This window comes from Copidosoma floridanum, unplaced genomic scaffold (genome assembly GCF_036245765.1).
Source record: "Copidosoma floridanum isolate Cflo_tuat_1 unplaced genomic scaffold, Cflo_Japanese_pri ptg000004l, whole genome shotgun sequence".
NCBI classification, from domain to species: Eukaryota; Metazoa; Arthropoda; class Insecta; order Hymenoptera; family Encyrtidae; genus Copidosoma; species Copidosoma floridanum.
Window position 1 is genome coordinate 21557761 of NW_028321881.1, and position 26071 is coordinate 21583831.

A 26071-nucleotide genomic window follows, 5' to 3' on the forward strand; every position below is an offset into this window, starting at 1 on the left:
TTTTCATCAATAACATTCTTTATCCCTACAAATGCTTTATTATAAACTTTAAGAACATAGTCATAAATGTTCTTAATACTTTGTTAAGATGCACAATATTCAACATTAATGTAGCATTTATATTTTGAAAACAAAAATTGATTATATGGCACAACTATTGAATTATGAACTGGAATTTATTTTTTATTTTTTGTTTTATAAATATAATTTTTGTAAATGTTGATTCTTCGCTTGTATTCAGGGTAGCAATTTTTTTAAAACGTTGTTGAATCAGTAAAAGGTTTTAGGAAATTTTTTTATACATTTTTTGTTTGTTTTATTTTAACAAGGACTTTTATCATTATGTGGACTGTGTAGCATGTGTTTAATAATGAATTTTGTAAGTTTTGATTATTTGAAATAATCTTAGCAGATATTATATTATCTATGTCTTCAGGTGTAATTATTTTATTATTAGGTTGTAATGTTATGATCAAATGTGCATACGGTAGTCCACGTTTTTGGAATTCTACTGTCTACTGCATTTGCTCATTATAGCCACAGCATCTTGATAATATTGTTGCATATAACGAGGTCCTCCAACATACGTTTATGGTAATATATTTATACTACTTCTGTTTTGACTCTTACACTACTTTACAAACATTTTTTAATTTTTTTAACTTCAAAAAGCAAACTGAAAAAATTAAGTATTTAACTGATTCAAAATGTATAGACATGGTGGCAGGATAGCTACCACGTCACAAAGTACAAAGTGAGCACGAAGAACCATAATGATTACGGCTCTTAAGGGGCACTACGCGATAAGTGCCTCTGATCTAAGGAACACTATTACTACTAGAAGTCCAACCGATTGTTTGTCTCGAAGAATTAAGGTCCAACGGAATGACCGAATCAGATTGAAGAACCTAGTTTAAAAGCACAAACAAGGAATCATTTAGAAGTTATACTCGCAGGGCTCCACGGAGCCCTGCATGATCAATCTTTGAAGGGAAGACGTACGAGTCGAAAAGTAGTTGAAAGCCCACGTTGAAAACCACAGTTTAAAAGCAAAAAATTTGAAAACATTGATGCTTTTACGTCTAGCGCAACTTGAAAGCAAAAACATTAAAGCTAAGAGAGCTGCTGTAATTATATTATGTTAAACAGCCCCAGCTCAAACGAAGCAATGCGCTTAGTCCAAATGGGCCATATAAGCCCTAGTCTCTAACAAAGATGGAAGAATACTGCGAGATACATTAATGCCTAAAACAAAAAGACAATAAAAAAAAAGAAAATAAGAACTCACCTCAGATAAATCTACTTATAAGAAAAAGGGAGCCAAAAAAGTTTTAACTAAACTAGAACCATACCCCACCCTTTATTACGGGCTAGGGGGAGTGATAAAGCAATGCGAGTGGTAGCTTAGAATTAAAAGAGCAGTAAACTTTTAAGCAGAACTGACAATTGTGATAGCAGAACGACGTATTGGTGTCGTTGAAGAACCTGGCACTATGATCTGAGCCAATAACCCAACATCACGAAATATCAAATGTCACTCTGAAGCCCTCTCCGTGGCAAGAGAGAGACGAGTTAGGCAAACGTAAGGTGCCCTAAGCTGGGAAGGACGTAAACGCCACGCTTTTTCCTCGAACGGCAGTACCTAATTCCAGCCTTAGAGACCCGGAAAGGCGTAGCATAGGAATATTGCAGGTGTATGGTAACCGGGGCTTGGCTTTATTGCCTTGGCGTGAGGCGGAGTATCTATAAAATCCATAGAATCATCAGCTTACTTGAACGGTAAGAGAATGAATGACTCGCTGGAAACCTGGGTCCTTAGTTCGTGTGAAGATGTTTTATCAATAAAATGTAAACACAACAAAATTGCCAGTCCATGGGCGTTACGGTGCTTCAAGCAAGTAAGAAACAGATGATTGATTCTAAAAGAAAAACGTACTGAAGAGGCAAAAGAAGGAGTAGTGTGAAAAACTTAAAGTTAAAGGGGAATCTCGTCTACCCTAAATAGCGTACATTTGAGAGCACAGCAGGGCACTCGAGCATGCCCTTTGCGTCTCCAAACGCCGCTCAAAAAAAACTAACTACTTGCAAGGAAATGAGTGATAACAGGCTCGGAGATAGTGGACGCATAAAAATGCTCAAGGCAAACCTTTCTTGTGAAGTTTGCATAAATTTAAGCAGATGTGAGGCTATGCATCCAACTCACTCATCAGCTCAGTATGTCGAAAACAGCCAAAAATCGAAAGTACCAAAGAGGGGTTTTTGAGACTGGTCGCTTTCTAACGATCAAAGTTCTACATCTGAATGTAGGCCGATCATGAAAAGTAACATGAGAGGTGTACAATCTAATCTTTCAAAAGAGATTAGATGCCTTCTTCAGGAACCTACCAAGAGCAAAGTGGGTGACTCTTAAAGGTGCGCTGTTCTTTGGAAGAACACGGTATTGTCAACTCATTTGAAAGAACCTTGGGCTGCTGTAGTTGTGACAAATGCGAACTTCAATGCCCTATACATTCTGCAGCTGAGTAGTCATTACTGCACAGCCACGGAAATCATGGCTCCCAGACTCTTATTCAGATAATAATAGGTAATAGGTGCATATATCAACGCTGAGTTATAACTCTGTCACCCAAGAGGCACGACCGTGTATAGCCAGGCTTTTAATAAAACCATGGCTAGCCGTGAGTTTGTAATTCACAATTCGAAATCAAACTATTGAGACTCTCTGAAAGACTTAATGACCAAGACTTAGATAGTGATGACAAAATTGAGGCTTACGCACGTATACTTAATATCATCATGATTGAGGCCTGTGAAAAAGTCATTCTCAAGAAAAGTCATCAGAAAAGTTGAAACCCTTGGTCGAATAAAGAATTATCCGTAGCTAAATATAAAATGAGCAGAGTTCACAGAATGCTTAAGCGAACCCATAACTCTGACAAGGCTGCTGAGTACAAAGTCCTGGTGAAAGACACAAGCGCTAAATACTGCATACAAAAAGTGAAAGCTGTAAGTTGTTTGTAACAAAGATTAGCAATGAGGATATTTTTGGAAAGATGTGTAAGCACATAGCTAATAAACAACACCTTTAAACGTCTTTTAGCGCGCTACTTAATATAAATACCTACACTCTGTCCATGACAGATACGGCAGAAACCCTGCTAAATACACACATCAAGGATGACGACAGATCTGATAACTATAAAGAACTCAGTCTCATGAGAGAGGAAGCACGGGTGGTGCTGGAGACTGACAATGCTCCAGCTTTCTCTTGTCTAGAGCTCAAGATCGCCGCACAGGGCATGATGAATGATAAGGTGCCAGTAAGTGACGAGGTGAAAATACAGATCGTTAAAAGATCAGTTAACCTTCTGCCTCTACCACTTCTAAAACTAATTAACGCCTGCCTGGAGAGAGGCTACTTTCCCCAAATATGGGAAAAAGGATCGCTCACGATCCTATTAAAAAGCTTTCACAAGGACCTGGCCGACCCCAGTTCATACCGCCAAATAAACCTCCTCCCTGTAAACAGGAAACTCCTGGAAAAGCTCGTGGTCGCAAGATCCAATAGCGGAGTATTAAGTTCTAAAGGCATGTCATCTCACCAGATCGGCTTTATACCCAAAAAGTCAACAGAAAACGCTATCGTAAAACTACGAAAAATCGTGGATGACTCAGTCGACATACATTTGGCATTCTGTTTAACATCAAGGGAGCGTGTGATAACGTGCAGCACTGCAGTTCTCTCAGCTCTAAGAGAAAGAAAGTGCCCAAAGAACATTTATAAGCTTATGGAAAGCTACTTTAAAAGCTGGCAGGTTCAACTCGAATGGTCTGATCAGAAACCTTCAACAATAGCGACGAAAGACTACCCCTAAGTTTCAGTCCTCGGACCGACCTATTGGAATGTGGCATTTGACTCGCTTCTTTGAAGACTTGAAAATATAGCCGACGTAGTGTTCTTGGCGTTTGCTGATAATTTTATCATCGTAGTAAAAAGAAACTCTTGGGCTGAGATAGAAAGAAAAAGCCAATCAGTCGTCAAGATAATTGAGTGGAGCGAAAGTATGAAAATCGAGATCTCGGAGAGAAAGACTAAGAGCATCTATCTCAAAATAAGTGAAATGGAAAGAACTGGTCTGTCTGGGGAACCCAGGCTTGATAGTCTCCATAAATTTAGAAAAAAAGTAAGTCTTTCACTAAGGACACCTAACATCATGATAAGGGGTAAAAGTTTGAAAGTAAAGAAAAGTGTCAAGTACCTGGAAGTCATAATTGATTAAGGTATGAGCTTTGGAACACACTGCGAATACGTAAGAGACAAAGTGACCCCACTTTTCCAAAAGATGTGAAACCTTGCGGCGGCCCATGCATATAAAACTGCCTCTATGGACGCTCTATGTATACTGATGGGTAACCTTTCCATCGACTTGTCTTGGGACGGTCGGATGTGGAATGAACGATTAAGACTTGGAGCAGCTGTTGTTCGCAACTGACGCGTCTGTCCTGGTCCCTGAGCGTACCGACCATGCAGCCCGATAAAATTTACCTACAGGTTTGCATGGGAAATGCGCTTGGTATGTCCAATAGGCATTCGATTTTTCCAAGCCAGACCGGTGGTAAGTCTAGCTCAGTCGTATGCTAACACCTTCTTCAGACTCGCTGCGCCCTTTTAAGTATAGTTTTTTATCTAACACAAGTGCTAAACAAACTTGCAAGGTGGAGGGAGCTGCAGTCAGCCCACTGTTCGGGAGTATATCCCGTGTATTTCTCCGTACCTGTAAATGAACTTTGATCCTTTTCCAACTGCTGCAGATCCTGAAATATTTGTTTATATGTGTGTGTATGTGCGTGTCTGTGCACGGAATCCCATTGTCTGTCAAAAAAGTATTGAAAATTTTGAATTTTTACACGGTTTATTTATATGAAATTTTATATTATTTATGATATAACGTTGGTACTTATGTTTCTTTCTTATGCTGTTAAGATCAGCCAGTTCGATTCATGAATCAATTTTTGGCGTCTGTTTATGTTTGAACGTGCTTTAGCTTGTCTTTGATTATTGCCTCTCCCAAACTATGAATTTAAAGATCTGTATTGAATTTTGTGTAGCCAGTAAAAAAAATTATCCAATAAAAAACATTATTAAAATGGAGAAAAAATATTGGTTTATCATTAAACTATAGTTTAAAAAGTTTCTTATGACCTCACCATATTGTTTGGCTTGCACTATTCGATTTTAATGGCTTAGGCATAAGAGAGGTCTTTGCAAAATTCGTACTTAAATCGCTCAATTCTGCACAAACACAGTATCGCGTTTACATTGTTCAGGTGTTGAAATCGTTCCGTGATCACAGAAATTTGCTCCTGTGGGTCATAACCAATGACAAATCACGAGTTTATAATTAGGACTTGGGAAACTAAAGCTCTATTATTCTTATCAAAGTATGGGTCAAGACAAAAAAAAACTCTTCGAGTTTGGTTGAACGTAAAGGTTTGAATAACATTTTTCTTCAGAATTAATAGTTAAATTGTGGAAGAACGAAAATTTGCTTTTGCTTCTTAAAAATGCCTCTGCTCATAATAAATAACTGTATAACAACGAGCTTTTTATCGGTTAGTATAGCTTAACAGTACAACTCTAGCGACGAAGAGGTGGTGCGCTAAAGTTGTTGCAAAGTGCACAGTCACTGATATTAATAACTATCACAGTATATTCTACCTTTGTCAGAGCAATGTTCTTTGATTATAATATCAAATTAAATACGTTGCCGTTCTCCCTTTTTGTAAAATAATGACCAATTTTCTACAACTTTGTCAACCTTTTATATTCAGCAACTGTACCAACTCAGGAGCTCTATAAGTGCTAATTTCAAAGACAATCAAACAATACTTGAAAGAATTATGGTTTATAGTAATAATTGTAAAAAGGAAATCTTTGAAAACCGTCAAGCTATACAAAACAAGTACTCTTCCTAAACTTTAAGTGTAATTAGTGCCACTATTAATATCATATATCATCGACTGAGCCATCACATAGGAAGCACTTAATTCTTATTAGAGAACTTTCATGCAGCAGGATTTAGTCAACTAATACTTAAACTCGCTAGCGTAATGTCAATTGAACATGTATGAGTTATAATATGATGATCAATAAATATACGTTGGAATATCAATTAAGTATTAAGAAGTTGGAGCTAGGTTTTCATATGGATCAAATGATGAGAGAAATGACAGTTCTGAAGAATTTTTTAAGTTGATTTTGGAACATCCTAGTGGTAAGAACATCAATACTCATATCGTTTAATTTTTTTGCCCAAATATAGTGAATAAGTTGTCATTACAGTACCAAGCAGCTTATTATAAAGGCGATAGAAGTAATATAAATTAATTTAAACGGCACTGTTCTGAATTTTTGACTGATGACAACTGTTTAACCGCATCAAAAATTACTTGTCAACAAGCCAGCAGTTTATCGTAGTTTGGATGTAGTTATTGGCGTATTACTGCTTCAGTTATTTAAGAAGCTGCGTAGTGTAAAACAGGGGATGGTTCGTTGATCAATATAATACTTGGTTTTCAAAACTTTAACACCCCAGCTATGCAAAGAGGAAAGGATTTGGAAAATACAGTCTTGTCCATTCTTGGTCGTAAACTTAAAGTTAGATTTAGGAAGTGTGACGTTAAAAAATTAGGACGCATGTTAAAAAAACTTTCTTTATTCTGGAAGGGTCACCTGATGGTCTCACAGGCATCGCTGTCATTGAAATCAAGTGTCCAAGTTCTTATAACACAGTAATTAACTATAGCAATCATGTAAATAGCAGCATGACTAATAAATATAGAGCTCAATTACATTTTCAAATGCTTTTTTTGTGGTATAAATACTAAATATTTAATCGGATAATAGACCAGAAAAATTAGGTTTGGCATGCATAATACACAGTAAGGTGAAAACTTGATACTTTATGTTTTTGACCACGCTGATCACGGAAAAAATAATTAAAAAATTGTGAAAGCCTGGCAACTCTGAGAAAAAGGCTTGTTAAAGTTTAAAATACTCATAACTCTGGAGCAAAAGCACCTGGCGTGAAATGGATTGCACCATTTAAAGGGCAGTGAAAAAACTATAAAAATCAATTATTTATATAAGTTTGATGAATGTAAAGTTTTGAGATATTTAGTTGCAAAGATTCATAAGCAGTGGCAGCTGAGCTATTCCCACCACGTGGCCATGCTTCTCCTTACGGTCTGTTACTCCGTGCATATGTAGGTATACCCTTTGTATATACTTTGCGCTCACTCAAGTGGGTATACCTATATATACACGGAGTAACAGACCGTAAGGAGAAGCATGGCCACGTGGTGGGAATAGCTCAGCTGCCACTGCTTATAAATCTTTGCAACTAAATATCTCAAAACTTTACATTCATCAAACTTATATAAATAATTGATTTTTATAGTTTTTTCACTGCCCTTTCAAATGGTGCAATCCATTTCACGCCAGGTGCTTTTGCTCCAGAGTTATGAGTATTTTAAACTTTAACAAGCCTTTTTCTCAGAGTTGCCAGGCTTTCACAATTTTTTAATTATTTTTTTCGTGATCAGCGTGGTCGAAAACATAAAGTATCAAGTTTTCACCTTACTGTGTATTATGCATGCCAAATCTAATTTTCCTATTCTATAAGCCAAAATTTCGAAAATGATAAAAATATTTCTATAATTAAAGAAACTCTTGACAAAAGTTTCATAACGTCAGTAGTTTACAGAGCCACGACATTTTGGGGTGCGAACATTTTTCCTCATTTAATGAAGTACTAAATTGTATTTTAATAAACTTGAAAAAAAAATACTGTGAACTGCATAATTTTTAAAATGATTCATTGAATAACTAGATGTAACATTAAAAAAAAAAAATTTTAATTTAATTTTTATCAAAGTTTTTATTTAACATGCTAAATTGTTTTATTTCTGGAGTCTGTAAATTTATTAGGCCTGCAGCAATTATCATCGCTGAAGCAATGCAACCTATTAGTCTAATATCTACCCTGGAATGTATGTACAAAAATTGAAAGTACCTAATTCTGTTAATAACTCTTTCTCCATGTATTCTTAAGCTGGCTATTTCTTTGGTCAAAATAACATTATCTTTTGCAAGTTTAACATTTTGTTGTACACTGGTAGGTCTTACTAAAACACAATTTCTTGTTTGTAAGATAGAGTCTATGTGTTAAAATTCTCTATCTGCTAAAACTTTTTATTTTTCGATAGTTTATCTAGATATCTACTATTTTCTACCAAAGACATCAGTGCATCTACGACAAACTTCTTTCGTCAAAAAAAAAACAAGCAAGCCATCCGGAGTAACAGCTATTAAAAATTAACTTGTAATACATTTTTTGTAGTCAGACCACGTCACAGACTTTTTTTTGTTTTTGTTTTTTGTTTGATGGAGTGGGGAGGAGAAAATCTTCATAGACACCCCAGCTAGTACGGTGGTAGTGTCGGATTCACCCAGTCTGCCTACCGCCTAGAAACTAACCTCCCCGCATGGGACAGGTCCGTAAGGACTACTCCCCTAGAAGATAAAAGGGCATAAGACGAAAAAGAAGAAGGAAAATAACGGAGAATTTTGGAGGCCAGCTCGATCTCAAAGGGATGATAGGAGGGGTACTTACGCATCTGGGCGAAGCTCGAATCTTGGCTTGCGCTGGAATAGAGTTAGAGAAGCTTAAATTTGGTGTTATTGTATGTGTGTGTCTAGATGTGTGAGTCCGCTGGGTATTGTGTACTTGAATGATTAGGGTAAATGTTGTATAGGGTTGAAGCCGTAAAGGATACGGTGGATAGAAGGGTGCTCCTGAAGGGAGCGTACGAATTGAAGTCGCGTTTATTTCGGTGGTATTATGGAGATGCATCCGATAAAAGCAAGGGGCATTGAAGACCTAGAGTATTTTGAGGGTCCTCGGGGTTCTGTGCTAGAGCGTATGGACGTCGTATAAGGTCGAAGCGTCCGGGTTGGAGGTTCGCGAGTGCGGCGATGGTGGGATTTGGGTGGTCCGTAATAGAGGCGCAAATTTTTGACGCAAGAACAGGGTCTGCTTAAATTAAAGGAACGATATTGAACTCCTTGATAATCTGGGCATTCTTGATGTACCACAGAATACCCAGGGCTGACCTCAGTATCTTTATGAAAGGGCCTTGGATACTCTTTAGTTGATTTCCCTTTGTAGTGCCCCACGTTGGTATCGCGTAGGTGCTGATGCTCTTGATTATGGCGTTAAAGATGCGCAGCTTGGCCTTCTGGGGGACTGCTTTGTTGTTAAAGAAGGGCTTTAGTTGCACGAAGGCTTCATATGCCTTGCCGCGAGTGCTGTTGATGTGCCGAACGTACGTGAGTCGACGGTCTAGCATGACGCCGAGGTACTTAGCGGAGTAGCTCCAGTCGATTTCTACTCCGTTGAACTTTATCTTCTATAGCTTCTTCCTCGGATTTTTTCAGATGAGTATGGCTACAGTCTTTGCCTCATTTACGACCAGTTTCCAAAGAGTATACCCGTTATAGAGAGTGACAATATTCTCGTTTAGATAGGCGGTGCACCGAGAGTGTTGTTTTGACATGCACCTGACCGCGACGTCATCTGCGTGGACATACGGGTTGATGTCATCACGCTGGGGCAGGTCATGGTAAAATATGTTGTATAGGGCGGGTGACAGTTTAGAGCCTTGGGGGACTTTAGAGGCAATTGGGCAAGGGTCTGAAAGAGAGTCGCCTGCTTTAACGTGGATGAATTTGTTCGAGGGGTAGGATTTGATGGTACCGATGAGGTAGTGCAGAAAACCTAACTGAACAAGCTTGTACAGGAGGCCCTCGCGCCAAACTTTGTCGAAGGCCTACTGTACATCTAGGAAAGCTATCGTGGTGAAGTTTTTGTGGATGAGGCTATCGGAGAAGTCTTCGGTGACTCTCAGAAGCTGGCGTACATCCGAATGTCTGGTTCTAAATCCGTACTACACGTCTGAAAGGATGTTTTTTTCCGTGGCGTGCTTGTTTAGGTGGGTAAGAATGACGCTTTCGGTGATTTTACTGGGCGACAAGAGTAAGCCAATGGGTCTGTGGCTCGAGGGGTTGCTCAGGTTTTTTCCTGGCTCAGGAGCCAGATGACCGTAGCCACTTTCCACGCAATCGGGAATTAACGAAGGCGCATCACAGAGTTGATAATGCTGCAAATCGCTGTGATGAATTTTTGAGGGAGGATTTTCAGGACGCAATTGGAAATACCCTCTCTGCCAAGAGCTTTCCAAGTTTTTAGGGAGCGGATGATGCCTCTGATTTTAAAGGGTGTGCACTGTTCGAAATCTGGATTGTCAAGGACCTGTTGCTGCATCGTGTGGTTGATTCTCTGGTGCTAGTTCTTCAACGCAAAGGTTGAGGGAGCATTGATTTTGCAGTGAATCCGTGTTTTGGAATTCGACGACTTGGGATTTTACTTCCCTTAGTTAAGGTGAACTTTTAGTTCAGGGGTTCTTCGTTTTTGCCAGATTTTCAAGACTCTTTTCTTCTCCTTGATGAGACGCAGGAGGTCGCGGGGGAGTTTAAGTGTGTGTTGGGGAGCTGTGGTTGTTGTGGTGGCTTCTTGTGGGCATCTGTTGAGTTTGTCAGTGAATTCGTTAACTACTATGTCAAGTTCTGTTTGTGACCTGATAGGACGACATTTAAATAAGGAGAATTCGAGGTTATACGCGAGGTAGACCCAGTCTATGCGGCTGGTGGTTACGGGTATGGTGAGAAGGGATCTCGGGATCTCTAGGTAGACTGGGTTATGGTTACAAGAGAGGTCTGGGGAGGTTTGTGGTTCCGTAGGGATAATTAAGTTTTTTGTCAGGAATATGTCTAAGATGTCTGGGTCTTCGTCTGGTGAGCTAGGATTGTGAGTCGGTTCACATGGAACCTCAATGTTGATGTTGAGGTTATGCAAGTGTTTGAGGAGAGAGAGACCTTTAGGATTTTCGTGTTTGCATCACCACAATTTGTGCTTGGCATTTAAATTGCCAGCAACTATCGTAGGGATGTTGGAGTCAAACAGTGAGGTTGTGCATTGGAGGTTTAGATCGTCTGTTGGAGGAGAGTAGAGTGAGATGATTCTTATGGAGGCAGATAAAGTGTTTTGTACTTTGACTCCGACTGCTTCGCAGTTGGCAGCGTCCGTACTTATTACTCGATGGCGCATGCCCTTGCGAACAAAAATAGCCACTTCGCCATGGGATTTTTCGCGTCTGTCACGTCTGTGTACCGTGTAATTTAGTTTGTAGAGTGTTTTTGTCTTGTCTAGGTATGTTTCTGTAAAGCATGCAATGTCGATATCTTTTGTCTGGAGTATGTATGTAAGTTCATTCGTTTTGTGTGTGATGCTGTTCGCGTTCCAGTTAAGTAGCGTGAAGTCTCTGTCTAGCGTGCTGCTATTCTGTTGCCGTTGAGACTGGACACTCTTTGGTTGAGGTGAGTCAACAGGGTCATTATTGAGTGGAGGATTGTCTCGGTGGTGGGATGTGTGTTAAGCAGACGATTCAGGGGTTGAGCTCCTGTTTGGTGTTGTTGGGGATGCCACATTCGCTTATGACATCCCCAGTCGAATGGTGTTCGAGCCTTAGGCAGTTGTCCGAAGGGTGGATTTTACAAAAGAGGGAAGAGAAGCAGTTCCTTTTTGAGGAGCGTGAGCTTCTTTTTGGGGAATTTTTGGACATCCTCGGTAGAATACGCGATGCTCGCCATTGCAGTTTGCACATAGAGGGGTGATTTGGTCCTTGTCTTTTTTAGGGCAGGTTGCGGTGGCTTGGTTTAAGCTGCAGAAACGAAGACGAAGGTGGTGTGGCAGTAGGCTGCCGTGTGGTTAAACTTTTAGCAGTGATGGCACTGGGGAATGTCGTTCGACTTACGCTTCTGTTCCACTTTGACAGAAGTGCCCCGGAGAGACCTGAGGCTGTAGATGTCGCGAGATTTGGCATTTGACGCATCAAGGTATACGGTGACCAGGAACCAGGTCCGAAAATTAAAATTTTCATAACCACCACTGGCTCTAGTCATGTAGCTTTAGGAGGTTAAAATTTTAGATGATTTCTAGTCTTACAAAGAAATTTCGATTACTACTCGTTTTACTCAAAAATTTTTTGACCATCCTCAATTAAAAGATTAGTTTTTTCTAGTTTTACGCGTTTTGCCTAAGCGTTATTTGTTTAAGATCCCTCACCTTTTTCCTCATCCTTTTCACAAATTCTATTGTTTTTTTCTATATTTCACGTAAAGAATAATTTTTTTTTTTATTTCAGTGCCCTCTGATCACCCTCACTCCCTCTTTAGCCTGCCCCAAGGATTTATAAATTTTTCTGGTTTTGATCAGCCCTCTCCTAAACTTTTTTTGCAGTTTACCAAGCCTCCCTCACTAACCCTCTCAAGGACTCAAATTTTCAAGCTTTGGTTCAACCCCACTCTAGAAATTACATTATTTTCGAACTTCACCAATTCGACTGTAAAAGACCAAAAAAACCTCTATATTTTTATTCGCTCTTTGCAAAACTTATAGATTTTTTAAATCATACGTCATTTACACCTACTCACTTCGTTGGACCCTGACACCTACTTACCCATATACATGTATACATCTTATTTTATTTTTAATTTATTTTATTAGCAAAACCATGATGAGATTTAAACTTAAAAATTAACTACTACATACATGCATTTATGTTTGTAGGTATTATTTTCTGGTGATATATGATTAATAATTTGGTAAATGTCTGCATACGTTGTTTACGTTTTTCTGACTTACATTATTTTTTCATAAGACGTATTGTTTTATTGAAGAGGTTCATCACTATAAGTCAACTTATAGAACCAGTCCAGTAGTTTGATAAATATTTAGTGTGCTGTTAAAAAAAAGTTTTGTAATTATTTTTACTTGAAGTTGAAAGTGTTGTAATTATAATAGTCTTTTTTTTTAAGGTTGAAAAATTAAAAATATGTATCTAAAGCTTGTATCAGTAGATTTATTTTAAAGCTGTTTGCTCGTCCCCATCGAAATTTTATCAAGAGGGATAGAATTCTTCATACCAAGTGAATCAATAAATGAGGAAGGATAGTGAGATCAAAGAATGCTCCTAATACTATCATAAAAAGACAATCAGAATCTTGAATAGTCATAACAATTGGAGATACGTACAAACAGTTCTTTACTATTTTAAGTATTCCGAGCAAGGACTGTCTCATACAGTACGAACATATTTTTTGTGTAAATATATTTGTTTTCACCTAAACGAAGCGTAACAAATAATTATGGAGGTTTGAGCACAAAGCGTGAACGGGAGTTAATCCACATTAGTGTGTGCGTGCGCGTGCGCGCGTGTGTGTGTGGGTGCCTCCGTGTGTACATATACTTAGAAAACACTTTTTTCAACACGCATAAAACAATTGCATAATTTTAGTCAAAGGCTTATTCATTTGTTATTATAAAATTAAAAGACTCAAATAAGAATATATTTGAATACATTTTTAATGTATTTTTTTATAATGTGCATTAAAACAAATAATAATAATAACTAGAAAAATCTCATTAATTTATGATTAATCATATACAAATGTATATATAAATACATATATACACATATATATGTACATAAATGAAAAAATTTATTTATTACCTAATAGTATGGCTTGTTAAGTATGCACAAGGAAAAGGACTTGGATAAACTAGGCACTTGAATAAATTTGCTCCGTACCTTTATACTTTAAGAATGAGATTGACCTAGGACTGAGAATTCACTCGTTGTATTGTTTTTTCATCATGCCACCTTCGATTTTCAAGATTTTGTTGTTTTTCGTAAGTATGACATAATTTCATCAATTCTATTTAACGTTTTCAAATAAAACAACAGCAAAAAAATGATGAATTGATGAGTTAAAAATAACGCAAACAAAAAATATATAACTGCAATCTGAATGAATTTTATTGGCAGAAAAGTGAATATTCAGATTTTTTTGTTGATTTTGGGGGATCTGAGCACAAAGTGCGCAGGGGGTTAAGCCCCATAAAAATTGTTGAGGATTTTGAGACCCACGCGCAACTACTGCTACTGCTGTCTTATCTCTTTGGCAGCCTGCCTTGCTGGTCCCATACAATCCTTCTCCTTAGCTTCCCAAGCTTCTCCCACTATCTGACCCAGCTAATGCTACTGATGCTGCTCCTGCTTGAGTCAGACGCCCATCTCACACACATACATGCATACACACACGTTTGTCCTTCTTAAATCTATACCTCTACATTTGTATCTTTCCCTCCTGTGGTTTTCACTCAAACTATCTTTCTTTCTTACTTGCGGGTGCTGCCGGGTGTGCTTTCTCGTATTTGTGTTACCTTTGCGTCGCTCCCATTGGTATTCTGGTCCTAAGCGCTCCTCTTTCCCTAAGTTCAGGAACCGAAAAAAAATACGCATACACTTGGAAACATTATCATGGATACGATGAATCAGATATAGATACCAAAAGAGAAAGAGGCATCCAGTAAACGGAACAGACTTGGCTGTATTGATTGCATTGTATAAAGGTATAGCAAAATTTGTATTTTTATGCTTGCAGAGCTTACTAAAGTAGTTTTTTAAATCTTTCTGTTAACATTATATAAATAACATCTTAATTTATTTATCATAAATAGTGGTGGTTAGTGCGTAGGGATAAAGCAACACTGTTATAGATACGTAGAAATAAATGAAAAAACAGATAAATGAGAACCCTATCAAACTACCTTTAAAGAAAACTAAAAGGTTAAGAAAGTTTGATAGGTTTCATTTATATTTTCATGGAATTTTTAAAGCCCTTATATAGTGGCAATAACTAGTATTTTTCTTGAAAAATCTTCAGCCTTGCAAAGTTCTGAAATGAAAATCTAGAAACCTTCTATGTTTTTTTTTTTTTTTTTTTTTTTTTTTTTTTTTTTTTTTGGTGTAGCATACTTTTGTATAATACTTCCAGTCAGTCTTATTCTCGTGCATTAACAAAATCACATTAAGTATCACTGACGTTTGACTTGTATTGTTCATAAACCTTACATTAAATTTATTCAAATAATTCCACAACATATCTATTGACTTACAAGAAAGCAAAGCATTGATGAACTTGATGTAATGTTCGTATGAAGTACCAGTCGAAAGGCAATATTATAAGTTTAATTTCGTTAATGTACGATTACAAGGCAATATAATACTTCGAGTATTACCCTAAAAGTAATAAGCTCTAATAAACGAAAAAAAATTCGACTGTTTTTAGATCTGGATTTCAGAACTTTACAAGGCTAAATATTTATTTTAAGAAATACTATTCGTTGCAACTGTATAAAGGCTTCAAAAATTTCTTCAAAAATTTCATTCAACTCATCAAACTTACCTAACCTTTCTACCTTACTAAAAGGTATTTTATAGGGACATCATAACTTTTTAGGAAAATACCACTTTTTTACATTCATTTTAAATAAGTTAGTTCTATTAAATACAGTTAACATTAGAAAACATTTTTTGCTTGAACGTTACATATACATTTCCTACTGTTAATTTGTGTTCACCACCTATGAATACTAAGATGTGGTGTATAAGTGACTAACTGTCTTTAAATAGTACATTACTTACCTAGAGAGAAAAAATAAAGAATGTCTCACATCGTAGGAAATTGACGCCCGCGGCGAAGTCAAGGGCGATAAGTACGCGATCTGAGAGATTCTTTGTTTCCTCCCGTGGGTTGTATACGTTTTTTCACCAATCCTGCGTCAGGAGAAGAAATTTTTGTTCTGCGAAACGGGACAAAAGTTCCTTCTTCCTGCGCAGTGTGGTGAAAAATCATTGAATTTATGGCTGATAATTAATTCAATTATTAATAACCTTAACTTTGATATTTCTCTATTGTCTTCAGGTAAAAAATATACTGAGTACGTAGTTAAGAGTGCATTGATTATATTTGAGATATTAAGTATTAATACATATTTAAATTTGCCGTCAAGTAGACATCTACTTTAGCAACGCTACGTATCGACCAGTTGTTTGTCTTTATTCAATGGCTATATGTATGACAAATATTTTATGATTTGTATTAATAAGATTAAGGGCGTAATTCTACTATGTAGGTCGCACACCTCCGCTTCCCTCAAGGCCCCGTTAATTCTTACTGTTCCGATGGCGCAGTACGTATTTCACCTTAGACTTAGGCACCATTGTTCCTTACAATCAGCATTGCATGATAAGCATAATACCAGCTGCCTATAGGAGCTATCTCAGTGATTAGGACATGTGAAAATCATCTTGGACATACCTGCGAAAAAGTGGTGGAGCGCAGTCACAAAGCCGAGCTCTCCAAGTGGTAGACAAGCGCTTTACCACTTCGGCACTGAGAACTCCCGTGCTAAAATTCCTACGTTGCATGCTGTCTGCTGGGACTTAAGACATACCTATAGCCGGTATTGTACTGTTGGCAGCACCAATTCATTTAAAGAACACGCGAATCCCAATCATAGACAGAAATAATTTGGCTTGCAGCTTACTTAACAATAAGAACATTTTGTAATGGTTGAGCTGGGAGAAATTTGAATTGAAGCATTTTAATATTTACATATGTTATTTTCGTTATTTTAACAATTTTTTAGCCCAAAATCGTCGGTAAAGCTGTAGAATAGGATGAAAGAAGCTGAATAAAATAAAATAAAACATTTTGACAAAAACAATTAATTTTCGATGGTTAAAAATTTTAACATGCGAATCTGACGTAAATTTTAGCGCAACGCGTAACGAACTTACCTCGTAGTGCTCTTGTGCTACTGGATTTATTTATACACTTGTATTCAAGTGTTTTGAAAGACTTCAGAGGTTTGTCTCTCTAATATCATCGGACATGAGCTCGTGAACTATCTTTATACTGGACTGAATTCAGAAATTTCACTGCATTTCGGTTTTATTTAAAAGCTTAACTTCAACAACAATGTCAATGGTAATTAGCATTCTAACAGCAGTAGCTTGATGGTCAATCGTGCTTGTAATAAGATTGTTAATCGTTCCAGATCAATTAGATGTTCGTGTCATTTTAAAAACGTATATCGTATGAGTATTTCTAGATAAGTATGCACTAACTTGAACACAAAACATTTTTAGAAACTCATAATGTAAAATGCATCAAACGAATATCACAATTAACACTTACTTTTTTCACATGATATCAATAATTATATGAGAAAAAAACGTGATTGATTTATTTCAGCCAAGAATTATCGATAATTTTATCTACATACACATTTTTTACACATCTGTAAGAGTAACACTGTTCTTATAATTCATAAATAAATGATAAAAAATAAGTGTAATAAAATTTTTTTAATAAGTCGCCTGAACATTATAAATGATTATTCATCAAAAGTATGCAATGACTTTCAGAACTGCATTAAAAAAATTTTGAAAAACGTGTCAAAATACTGTTACCCTGTACATACATAATAGTTTTCGTAACAATGCAAGAATTTATTAGTTGCTAAATTTTGTATACTTCAAATTGTATTTAAATAGCTATTTTACACTTTAATTTAGAAAATTGCTGTTTAGCGTGGGTAAGGGCACTTTGTGGTTTGTTTATTAGTTTCTGCTCGTAAGCGCAAAGATTTGGTGTAAAAATAGCATATTTTGGCCACCCACAAGTTATTTGTGACACTTCAAAAATCAGGATGACCTAAAAAAATGTTTAACAAAAGCGTAGTTCTTGTCACAGTACACACCAAATAAAAAGAGATATAAGCGTTTATTAACATTTCACCAATTTAAACAATGAAACGCAGTATATCAGTTCATCTTATGAACGTTTATGCCGAAAATTAAATAAACTTTTTTAATTATACATGATAACGAGCCTTGTCTCATCTGCAGTACGTACTTACATATCAGCTGTGCATTGATCTAATTTTATTTTATAGCTAAAACTGTACCTATGTAGATGTAAGTATAAGTTATTTATTACTTATGCTGCTTAGCAAGGCTGTTGCGCCACCATTGTACATAAGTTGCAACTACCTTTCACAGATGCTGCTACCTCTACCTTTGGTATTATCTGTACACGTACAGGGGTAGCTGTCGCACCGATATTTTCTCAGTGTATGATAAAAATATATCGAAGATTTGCTTTTTATTCTGGTAGATTATTTGAACAAAAATCAAAGTTACGATTATGTTCATATATACTAATTACTGTCAAAAACATATTGACATACGGGACTATCTGTATCACTGCATCCAAATGCATTTTTTAGTATAATTGTAAAGTATTAGACTTAATAATGTCTGTAATCATTCATAAACTAAACCTACAATCTTGTATACGGTAAAGAACTAAGCTTGGATTTAGTTAATAGACAGTTGTTACTCTTACTGGCAGGAGTAAACAAATTTGATAAAATATTTCTTTCACTGTTACAGCTGAATCATGACGAAGACAAGACACGAGAAGAAATTCTGTCTCTTATTGCACATCATGTGACGGCCGTTAACTATATCTACCGTGATACAAAGTTTGATGGAAAAATTGCGCATCGAAATATTAAATTCGAAGTCCAAAGAATAAAGGTAAAGTTCACAAAGTATGTTTTTCTAAATAAAGTTTTGGAAGGGGCATAGTAATACATAACTTAGTATTTTTAGTTATAATAGTTAAATAAATAAGATTCTCTTTAGATTGCCTCTTTCTTCTTATTCTCACTACAATTGATTAGAATATTTTTTAAATTAATACATGCTTGTGTCATTGTAGGATACCAAGTATGAGTAAAAAAATTTTTTTACTAGCTTTTTAAAAAGACAACTATTGTGGCTAAAAGTATATTTAACATCATAAAAAAACACATTTATTTGTTCTGCACATTATTTACTCATATAATCTATTCACTTAAACTATAGTTATAATTAACTATTTTAACAATTAAAAGGTTGTGAAAAACTTTGATTAAAACCATCCTTTATTATATCAGATCGATGACGATAGTGCATGTGGACAACCACAAAATTATGGTGATCAAAATCCTTTTTGTATGGAAAATATTGATGTCAGCAACTTCCTGAATCTTCACTCTTTGGGTAATCATGAGGACTTCTGCTTGGCCTATGTTTTTACATACAGGTGAGTTACTGTTATCAGATACAATTCAAGTCTAGAATAGATAGATCAAAAATATAAATTTTGTCAACTGATCATTTTTTAAATTATTTGGATAAGTTTTTTAGCATCTAGTCTTATACAAAATAACATTAACTCTAAGACGATGTTTTAGCTAACGATTTGATGAAATAATTTTTAAATATAAGAAAAACAGTCTGTAATTTTTTTTATTGTTTTCTCAATATTTTTTGTTTTAATATTCATATCTGACTTGGTCTGCTCTAATTTTTAAATATTTTATCATTATTACCCTGCAAACTCTGTTTTCTTGTGTCCTTTGCCTTGGTTTCTTTGTGTTAACATTAATCTTTCAGACTTCATTTACGCTTGTTCTTTTATTTTTACGTCTTAATTCCAAAGTTTTTATCACGCTGTAGTTATGTCAATATTTGTATTTTAACAAATCCTTTATTTAAAGTATCATTTGCTGTGTTTTTACGTAATTTTATTTTCTTTTGTTAAAGTCTTAAAGAAGAACTTGGGCATTAAAATATTATTCTCGATTTTTTATTTTTTATTTCCGTTCTTAGTTTTTTACTTTCTTACTTTTACTTTTTACATTTTTTTTCTTTTATAACTGTTTGCAGTATTAAGAAATTGTTCTTATCTTTAAAAAGTTTTACCTCACTCTATTGTCTTATTAACTTATTTCGCTCTTTGTCTTTTTTATCTTCCCTTCAGTCAAAGAAATTTTAATTAATTCTGTGAAATTATAGATTTATACATAGACATTAAATGTAATATTTTATATTATATTAAATTTTACGTATATTAAGTACAGGGTCTTCTGAATCTTAAATCTTTACTCTTTTATCTGAATCATTTTTTTATGATTTTTTCTACTCTTTTTCCAAATATGCAAGTCTTTTGTGTGGACCCTTATTTTAAAGTTTTCTTCAGATGACTTAGTCATTCATCATACTGGGTATTATTTGCAAAAGTTACCATTGTCTTAAATGTACCACAGCCGTTATCAAGCTTAATAAAATGATCTCTTCTATTTATTATTTTACCATACTCACCGTAGCAAGCTTTCTAAAACTTATTGTGATTTTACCAATGAGTTTGCTAGGTGCAGATAGCTTCTCTCGGATAGAAAGTCCCGAGAGGGCTAGTTATTATTAGAAAACATTCACTATTCGTCTAACAAGTAAGAAAAGTGATTTTTTATGCACACACTGGATAAATATATGTTTTAGTAATCAAGTGGCGCAGTAGTGCTACATGCAAGTTAAAAGATGGCGCCGGGCTACTGTGTATATTTTATTCTTTTTTAGATATGTATAATGTTGAAGATCATTTGGCATTTTTAATATCAAACTTTGATTTTCAAAAATATTTAAAGTTAAGGCTTTCTAAATAGTAAGGACGGAAAAAATTTTTTCAACACTTGCGGCTGAAGTTTCTTAAATTTTTCTTTCTAATTACAAGTTTCAGCTCTCATAGGAATTGAGAAACCTCATGATTTACAAAAATCCCAAATATTTTTGTCATATTTTATTCTGGTAAAGATTTTTGTTGGTATTTGAAAAGTACCATGTGGTCAATATCATACACCAGCCACAACTTAAACTCATTAATAGATAAAAAAACCTTGAGAAAAGATGTAATAGTAGTGAATTTTCTATTGAACCTTCCTCCTAGCCCCTGCTCTAGTCCCCTCCACACCACACCACACCACTCCGCTACACTGCAGCACACATTTTAGATTTTTTTTAAATTTTATAACACTTTTATTAAGATTAGAAGTGGCGATTTCTTGAACACGAACCATGTACCTTATCCACTGTGCTATTAGCAGTCACGATTTTACATTTTTGGTTACTTTTAGTCATGGTGTTGTTTGTAACTTACTTTTAGTTTGTATATTTATTTACTGTTCGTTGAATAATTAGGTTTGATTATAAATAATGTTAATTAAAAGATTATTTTATTAATAATCTAATTTTTTGTTGAATAATTTTCTTTCAAAACTGAAAAAATAATAATATGCACCTTTTCTATATAATACAGAATAATTTATTTATCATTAATTTGTGAGTTTAACAGTGCATGAATAATTTTTATACAATTTTTCCGTTTTTCAAACTTTTTAAAAGTTTAAAAGTGGTTCTACATTTTTTCCATCTTTTTTCCAATAAAAGTTTATTAATCCACGGTTATGTGAATACATTAACTCGTTTAATTCTTTCATAATTTTTTCATCCATGACTAAGGTGATTCTTCGACTTGAGGACGTTCATCACAGTTAGCGGGATGAAAGTTAAGGGAGGTAAGAGCAGCGCAAATATGCAGCAACGCTGAAACTTATTCTTATCATATTTACATGCCAACATACACGCCTTTATGCATGCTCCACTCCTGGTTTCTTCTTTTATTAAAAAAAAAAAAAAAAATACTTGTAGATCTATTTAATAATATATTAGATTTATTTAAAAATAATTTTTCATACAAAAAAATTGGGAGATTTCTACAGATCATATGATTAAAGTTCTACGTAATTCTTGCCTAAGATTTACATATTGAAATAGGTTTTTTAAAAATCAAACATAAAAAAAAAAGTACAAGTAAATTATCTGCAATTTTTTGTGGCTGCTTCCAAAGCCGTTTTAAATATACGTTTGATTTTTTAATGATATCGGTCAAAAAAAACCTACATGTAAAAAAGTATTTGTTTTTTTTTCCTTTTTTTTTTTTAATTATTCAACAAAACGTTACCTCATCAAAAGTTTTAACTCGTTGAATTTCAAGATCAAATATTTAAACATGATAATTTTTATGATTTCAGCAACACTTTCACCAGAAAATATGTGGGACTGTTGACTACAGATATGATAAGTTGCAAATAGGCATCAACTGTGTGTATATTTCGCAAGCCATAATACTTAGCTAGTGTCGTATCCGTAAGAGACAAAGCATTGGGATCGTAAGTTTTGGAAAGAAAACCGTTAGTATGCAGCTAATTTAAAATAGAAATGATTTTTTTTAGTGAAAAAATCGGGAGATCCTTAAAAATAATTTTGTGAGTCAATATGTCAGACAACAATTCGTGCATTTTTGCGGAATAAACACTCTTATTGAGGTACATAGTTATACAGTTACATAATTTTCATCGGAAATAATGAAAAAAATGTACTTGTAATTTTTAACTTTTCTGTATATTCACGATCCCTACTAGAATGAAATAATGTTTGACTATGTCAGGAAGTTTCTGGGAGACTTTTTCGCGAATTACAGTTTTTTCTCGTTCATTAGTATCGAGATTTATTTATTTCTAAAACCTTGCCCCCAACGGATGACTTATCACGTTACTTCTTAATTAATCAGAGGGCACTGTTTTAACATACTATTAATAAACTATTATTAGTACTATTATTTTTTTAATTGACTTTATTAGTTTAAAAAAATTGTTTTCGTTTTCGTCCTAGTCTATGACAGAAACTCTTGACTATCACATAAAATGTTCTACAAAAAATTTATAAACATAAAATTTAAAATCATTCGTTATGTCGATGGAGAACATTATGGGTCAATAGTCAAAAATTATATAAATCATAAAATTTTGATAAAAAATCATTGAACTGCTAAAAAAAATTGCGACAAAAATATTTTGTCATTTAACTATTAGTTTTATGTTTAAAGTCACTTAATTATTAGTTTTATGTTTTTATGTTTATATTTACAAAAAAAATAATTTACTTTCATAAGACTTCACCGTTTCTTACAAGTTTTGTTTTTGTGAATTTAGTCACGTCTTTTAACGATTATTTTAATTACATCTCAAACTTAGTTAATAATAACAGTATTTTCAGGTTCTTGCATCTGCTTTTGTTTCCAACTTACTTTTTTCAATTTTGAATCGCTCTTCATGCTTTATTTTTATTTTGGTGTATTAGTCTGCAGTTATAAATGGTGTTTTAAACTGATATGGTAATCATCCTTTTATTTTTACGTACTGAGGATTTTAAGACTTACTCTAATGCACTAAAAATCAAGTACTCAGAATAAATAAAAAAAAAAAATGCACTTCCACGAGGATTTTGATATAAGCACTTAAGTTACACTTACTTTAATGAATCCGTAATTCATAATTTTTAAAGGAATAATCAAGTGTTTATAGGATGATGAAATAAAAAACACCTTTTTAGAAGGGAAAAAGTAAAAGCGAAAAAACTTTTTTATTAAAGAAAGGAACAATGAATAAAATTACACCTTAATAAACACGCAGACGCGACCGTGGTCGCTTAATAGTCTTAATATACATTCACACTCGCACACACGTGAAAACCTATATGTTTTTAATAACCGCCGCGAACGAGAGTACGATAGCCTTACGTACTACGACTAAGGACATGTTCTACGAATAGGGACGTTTACCTGACATTGCAGCATACATACATCTGAAAGACAAGAAAAGATATTTAGTTTTAGCAATAGAAGTACAAAGATGACAACTTATATTTGATAATTTTTATAAAGAAATATTTTTAAGCAAAAAAGTAAGTGATGAAAAGATGTGAGTAAATAGATAATATTTACCATTATTTTGTGAATTCCAGAAATTTTAATCATGTAGTGATAAGAAGGCTGTGAACAAAAAAAAACACATGGAAAGAATTAATTAAAGCAGATTCTCTGCTTTGAAGTCTGAGCCTACTTTTGAAAATGGCCACAAGTACAATGCTGGAAACTATTTACTAATATCAGTAACAACAGATTATCTCTTATTTTATGTAGGAAGCGTAAGAACTATTCAGTGAAAGGGGATACCGTAATCAGTCTCAAAAAAATCTCTATTCAAATAACTAAATATATTTGTTATTTTTGCCAAGAATTACAAAAGGGTTCACATAACGTGTAAATAAGGAGTTTTCATTTTATTCTTCTCATATTTACCAAGGTTTATTAGAATATGACCATCTTTATACCCTTTTACGAAGTCCTAAAACTCTCTACGGTCCTTATCATTACTCCTTTTTCTTTCTAATGCAGTATGCCCATTCCTAAAAACCCGTAATTTGATTGATTTTCAATTATAATAAGTTAAAGAATTTCGATTACACCATTTATTTTTCGTAATATATCATATGTTTAAGAATTTCAGATTAAAAAATCAAGAAGGAATAAAAAATAATAGTGCATAAAGCGTTTGAGAAGTCAATTTTTATGTAATAAATTGTCATTTTCGTTAAGCTGTCAACATTTGCCCCTTATCATGACTAATAACCCTTTCATTTACTTTTTACGCCATCAACATGAATTTGTTTTTTATGTTTAATATTGACCCGTACCAAATTTTAAACAGCCTCTTTTCGCATCTTAAGTTGTTACTTTTAGACATTACCAGTTTTAAAATATTTTTTATTAAAAAACCAAGGTTAAACAGATTTCTTATTAATATTTGTACTTTTTAAATATTTTCTTGTATATCCTTGTCTGTTCGATATTAGATTATGGGGACTGTAAAATTATATGAGTAAACGTAGTTAGAGGATGAAAGGGAACTTACGTGTTCAACAACTAACTCTCCAACAAAGTAATTTCTCACGCAGGACTTTTACTAACTAACATTTTTCAGAGATTCAGAAGTCGTTAACACATAAAAACTCTTAATCAACACATGAAATATACTACTAAAAGATGAGTTTGCTGGAAGAAAGCATACTATAAAATAGATTTAAGTTACATAATGGCAGTAATTTTGTAAGAAAGTCAAAGATAGTAATCTAATAATAATAGTAAGACAATAATGATATTTCTAGTAGAGACGTAGTTATAATCGTGTATTATGACGTTTACGAGTCTCTTGATACATAAACAGATGTGAACGTAAAAATGCAATATGTATATTTTGTATAAATATAATCAATGGATTTCGTGTGGGCTTGTGGTGTGATTTATAATTTCAGGATACAACATAAGTATAAAAGTTCGTACACGTCTCCGTTATTGTAGATCTTTTAATCTTTTATGAAATCACTTGTTGAACTTTAACTTATGTATTTTAATAATGCAAATTCCAACATTTCATAAAAATCACGATTAATGGGAAAATTTTTTTGTTGGAATTAAAGTTTTTGCTAGGGCAAAACGAATAACAGAGCTTTTGAATAGGGTAGTACTTAAAATTAATTGGTGCAGTAGAGCCACGTAGCACTCTCTGATGGAACGCAAAAAATGTGTCAAAATTTCCACCTTAACTGAATTTTGCTTCGAAAAATTATTTTTTGGTTTGGTTTTACTTCTCTTCGACTCTAGTTTTAGAATCCGTTTTTTTCACATGTCGTTGTAACAGCATATATTCGATAGGTGGCGCTAAACTCGTCACTGCATGTAAACTTGGTTGTTAATATGTAATATTTACGGGACAATCCGCGACAACCGGATAACTTGCGTGGCAAAAATTAGAAACAACATAAAAATATGTGCGATGGCTTATTTTGAAGCTTAAGGCAAGAGCTATCAAATGTGGTTCGGCGATTTTGAAAAATTAACATTGCGGGTCTAAAACGGTGGCTGTAGTCTCCTAGTTGGCACTTGCGTGTATAACAATGTTGATGCTAGTGACGCAAATTAAGAGATATCAGAAAAAAAATCAGATAGAACAGTGGAACATAATTATTAAGTGTTGCTTATAATTATTCTACGGTCAAACCTTCGGAATTCAAGATAGCTGATCCAATACGGCGGCTTTATACCATCAATTCGGTATGTCGTTGTGGGCACGGTCAATCTTGGTAAAAACAGTGACTCAGATATTCTTATGATTTAGTTTGCTGATTACAAACATGCTGTAGAGTCAAGCTAAGATGGTGAATACAGAGAATATTGTCAAATATGGAAAACTTA

The 26071-nt window shown here is 34.5% G+C and overlaps 1 protein-coding gene across 9 annotated transcripts in view; it reads left to right on the forward strand.

Annotated features, from left to right (window-relative positions):
• The window catches only part of kuz (zinc-dependent metalloprotease kuz), a 539267-nt gene that overhangs the window by 101132 nt on the left and 412064 nt on the right, over window positions 1-26071 (forward strand). For all 9 annotated transcript variants that reach the window (XM_089597595.1, XM_089597587.1, XM_089597563.1 and 6 more), the window contains 2 exons: window positions 18487-18633; window positions 19035-19183. In XM_089597595.1, the coding sequence (XP_089453721.1) occupies window positions 18487-18633; window positions 19035-19183 (296 nt within the window). The remainder of the gene's footprint in view (window positions 1-18486; window positions 18634-19034; window positions 19184-26071) is intronic.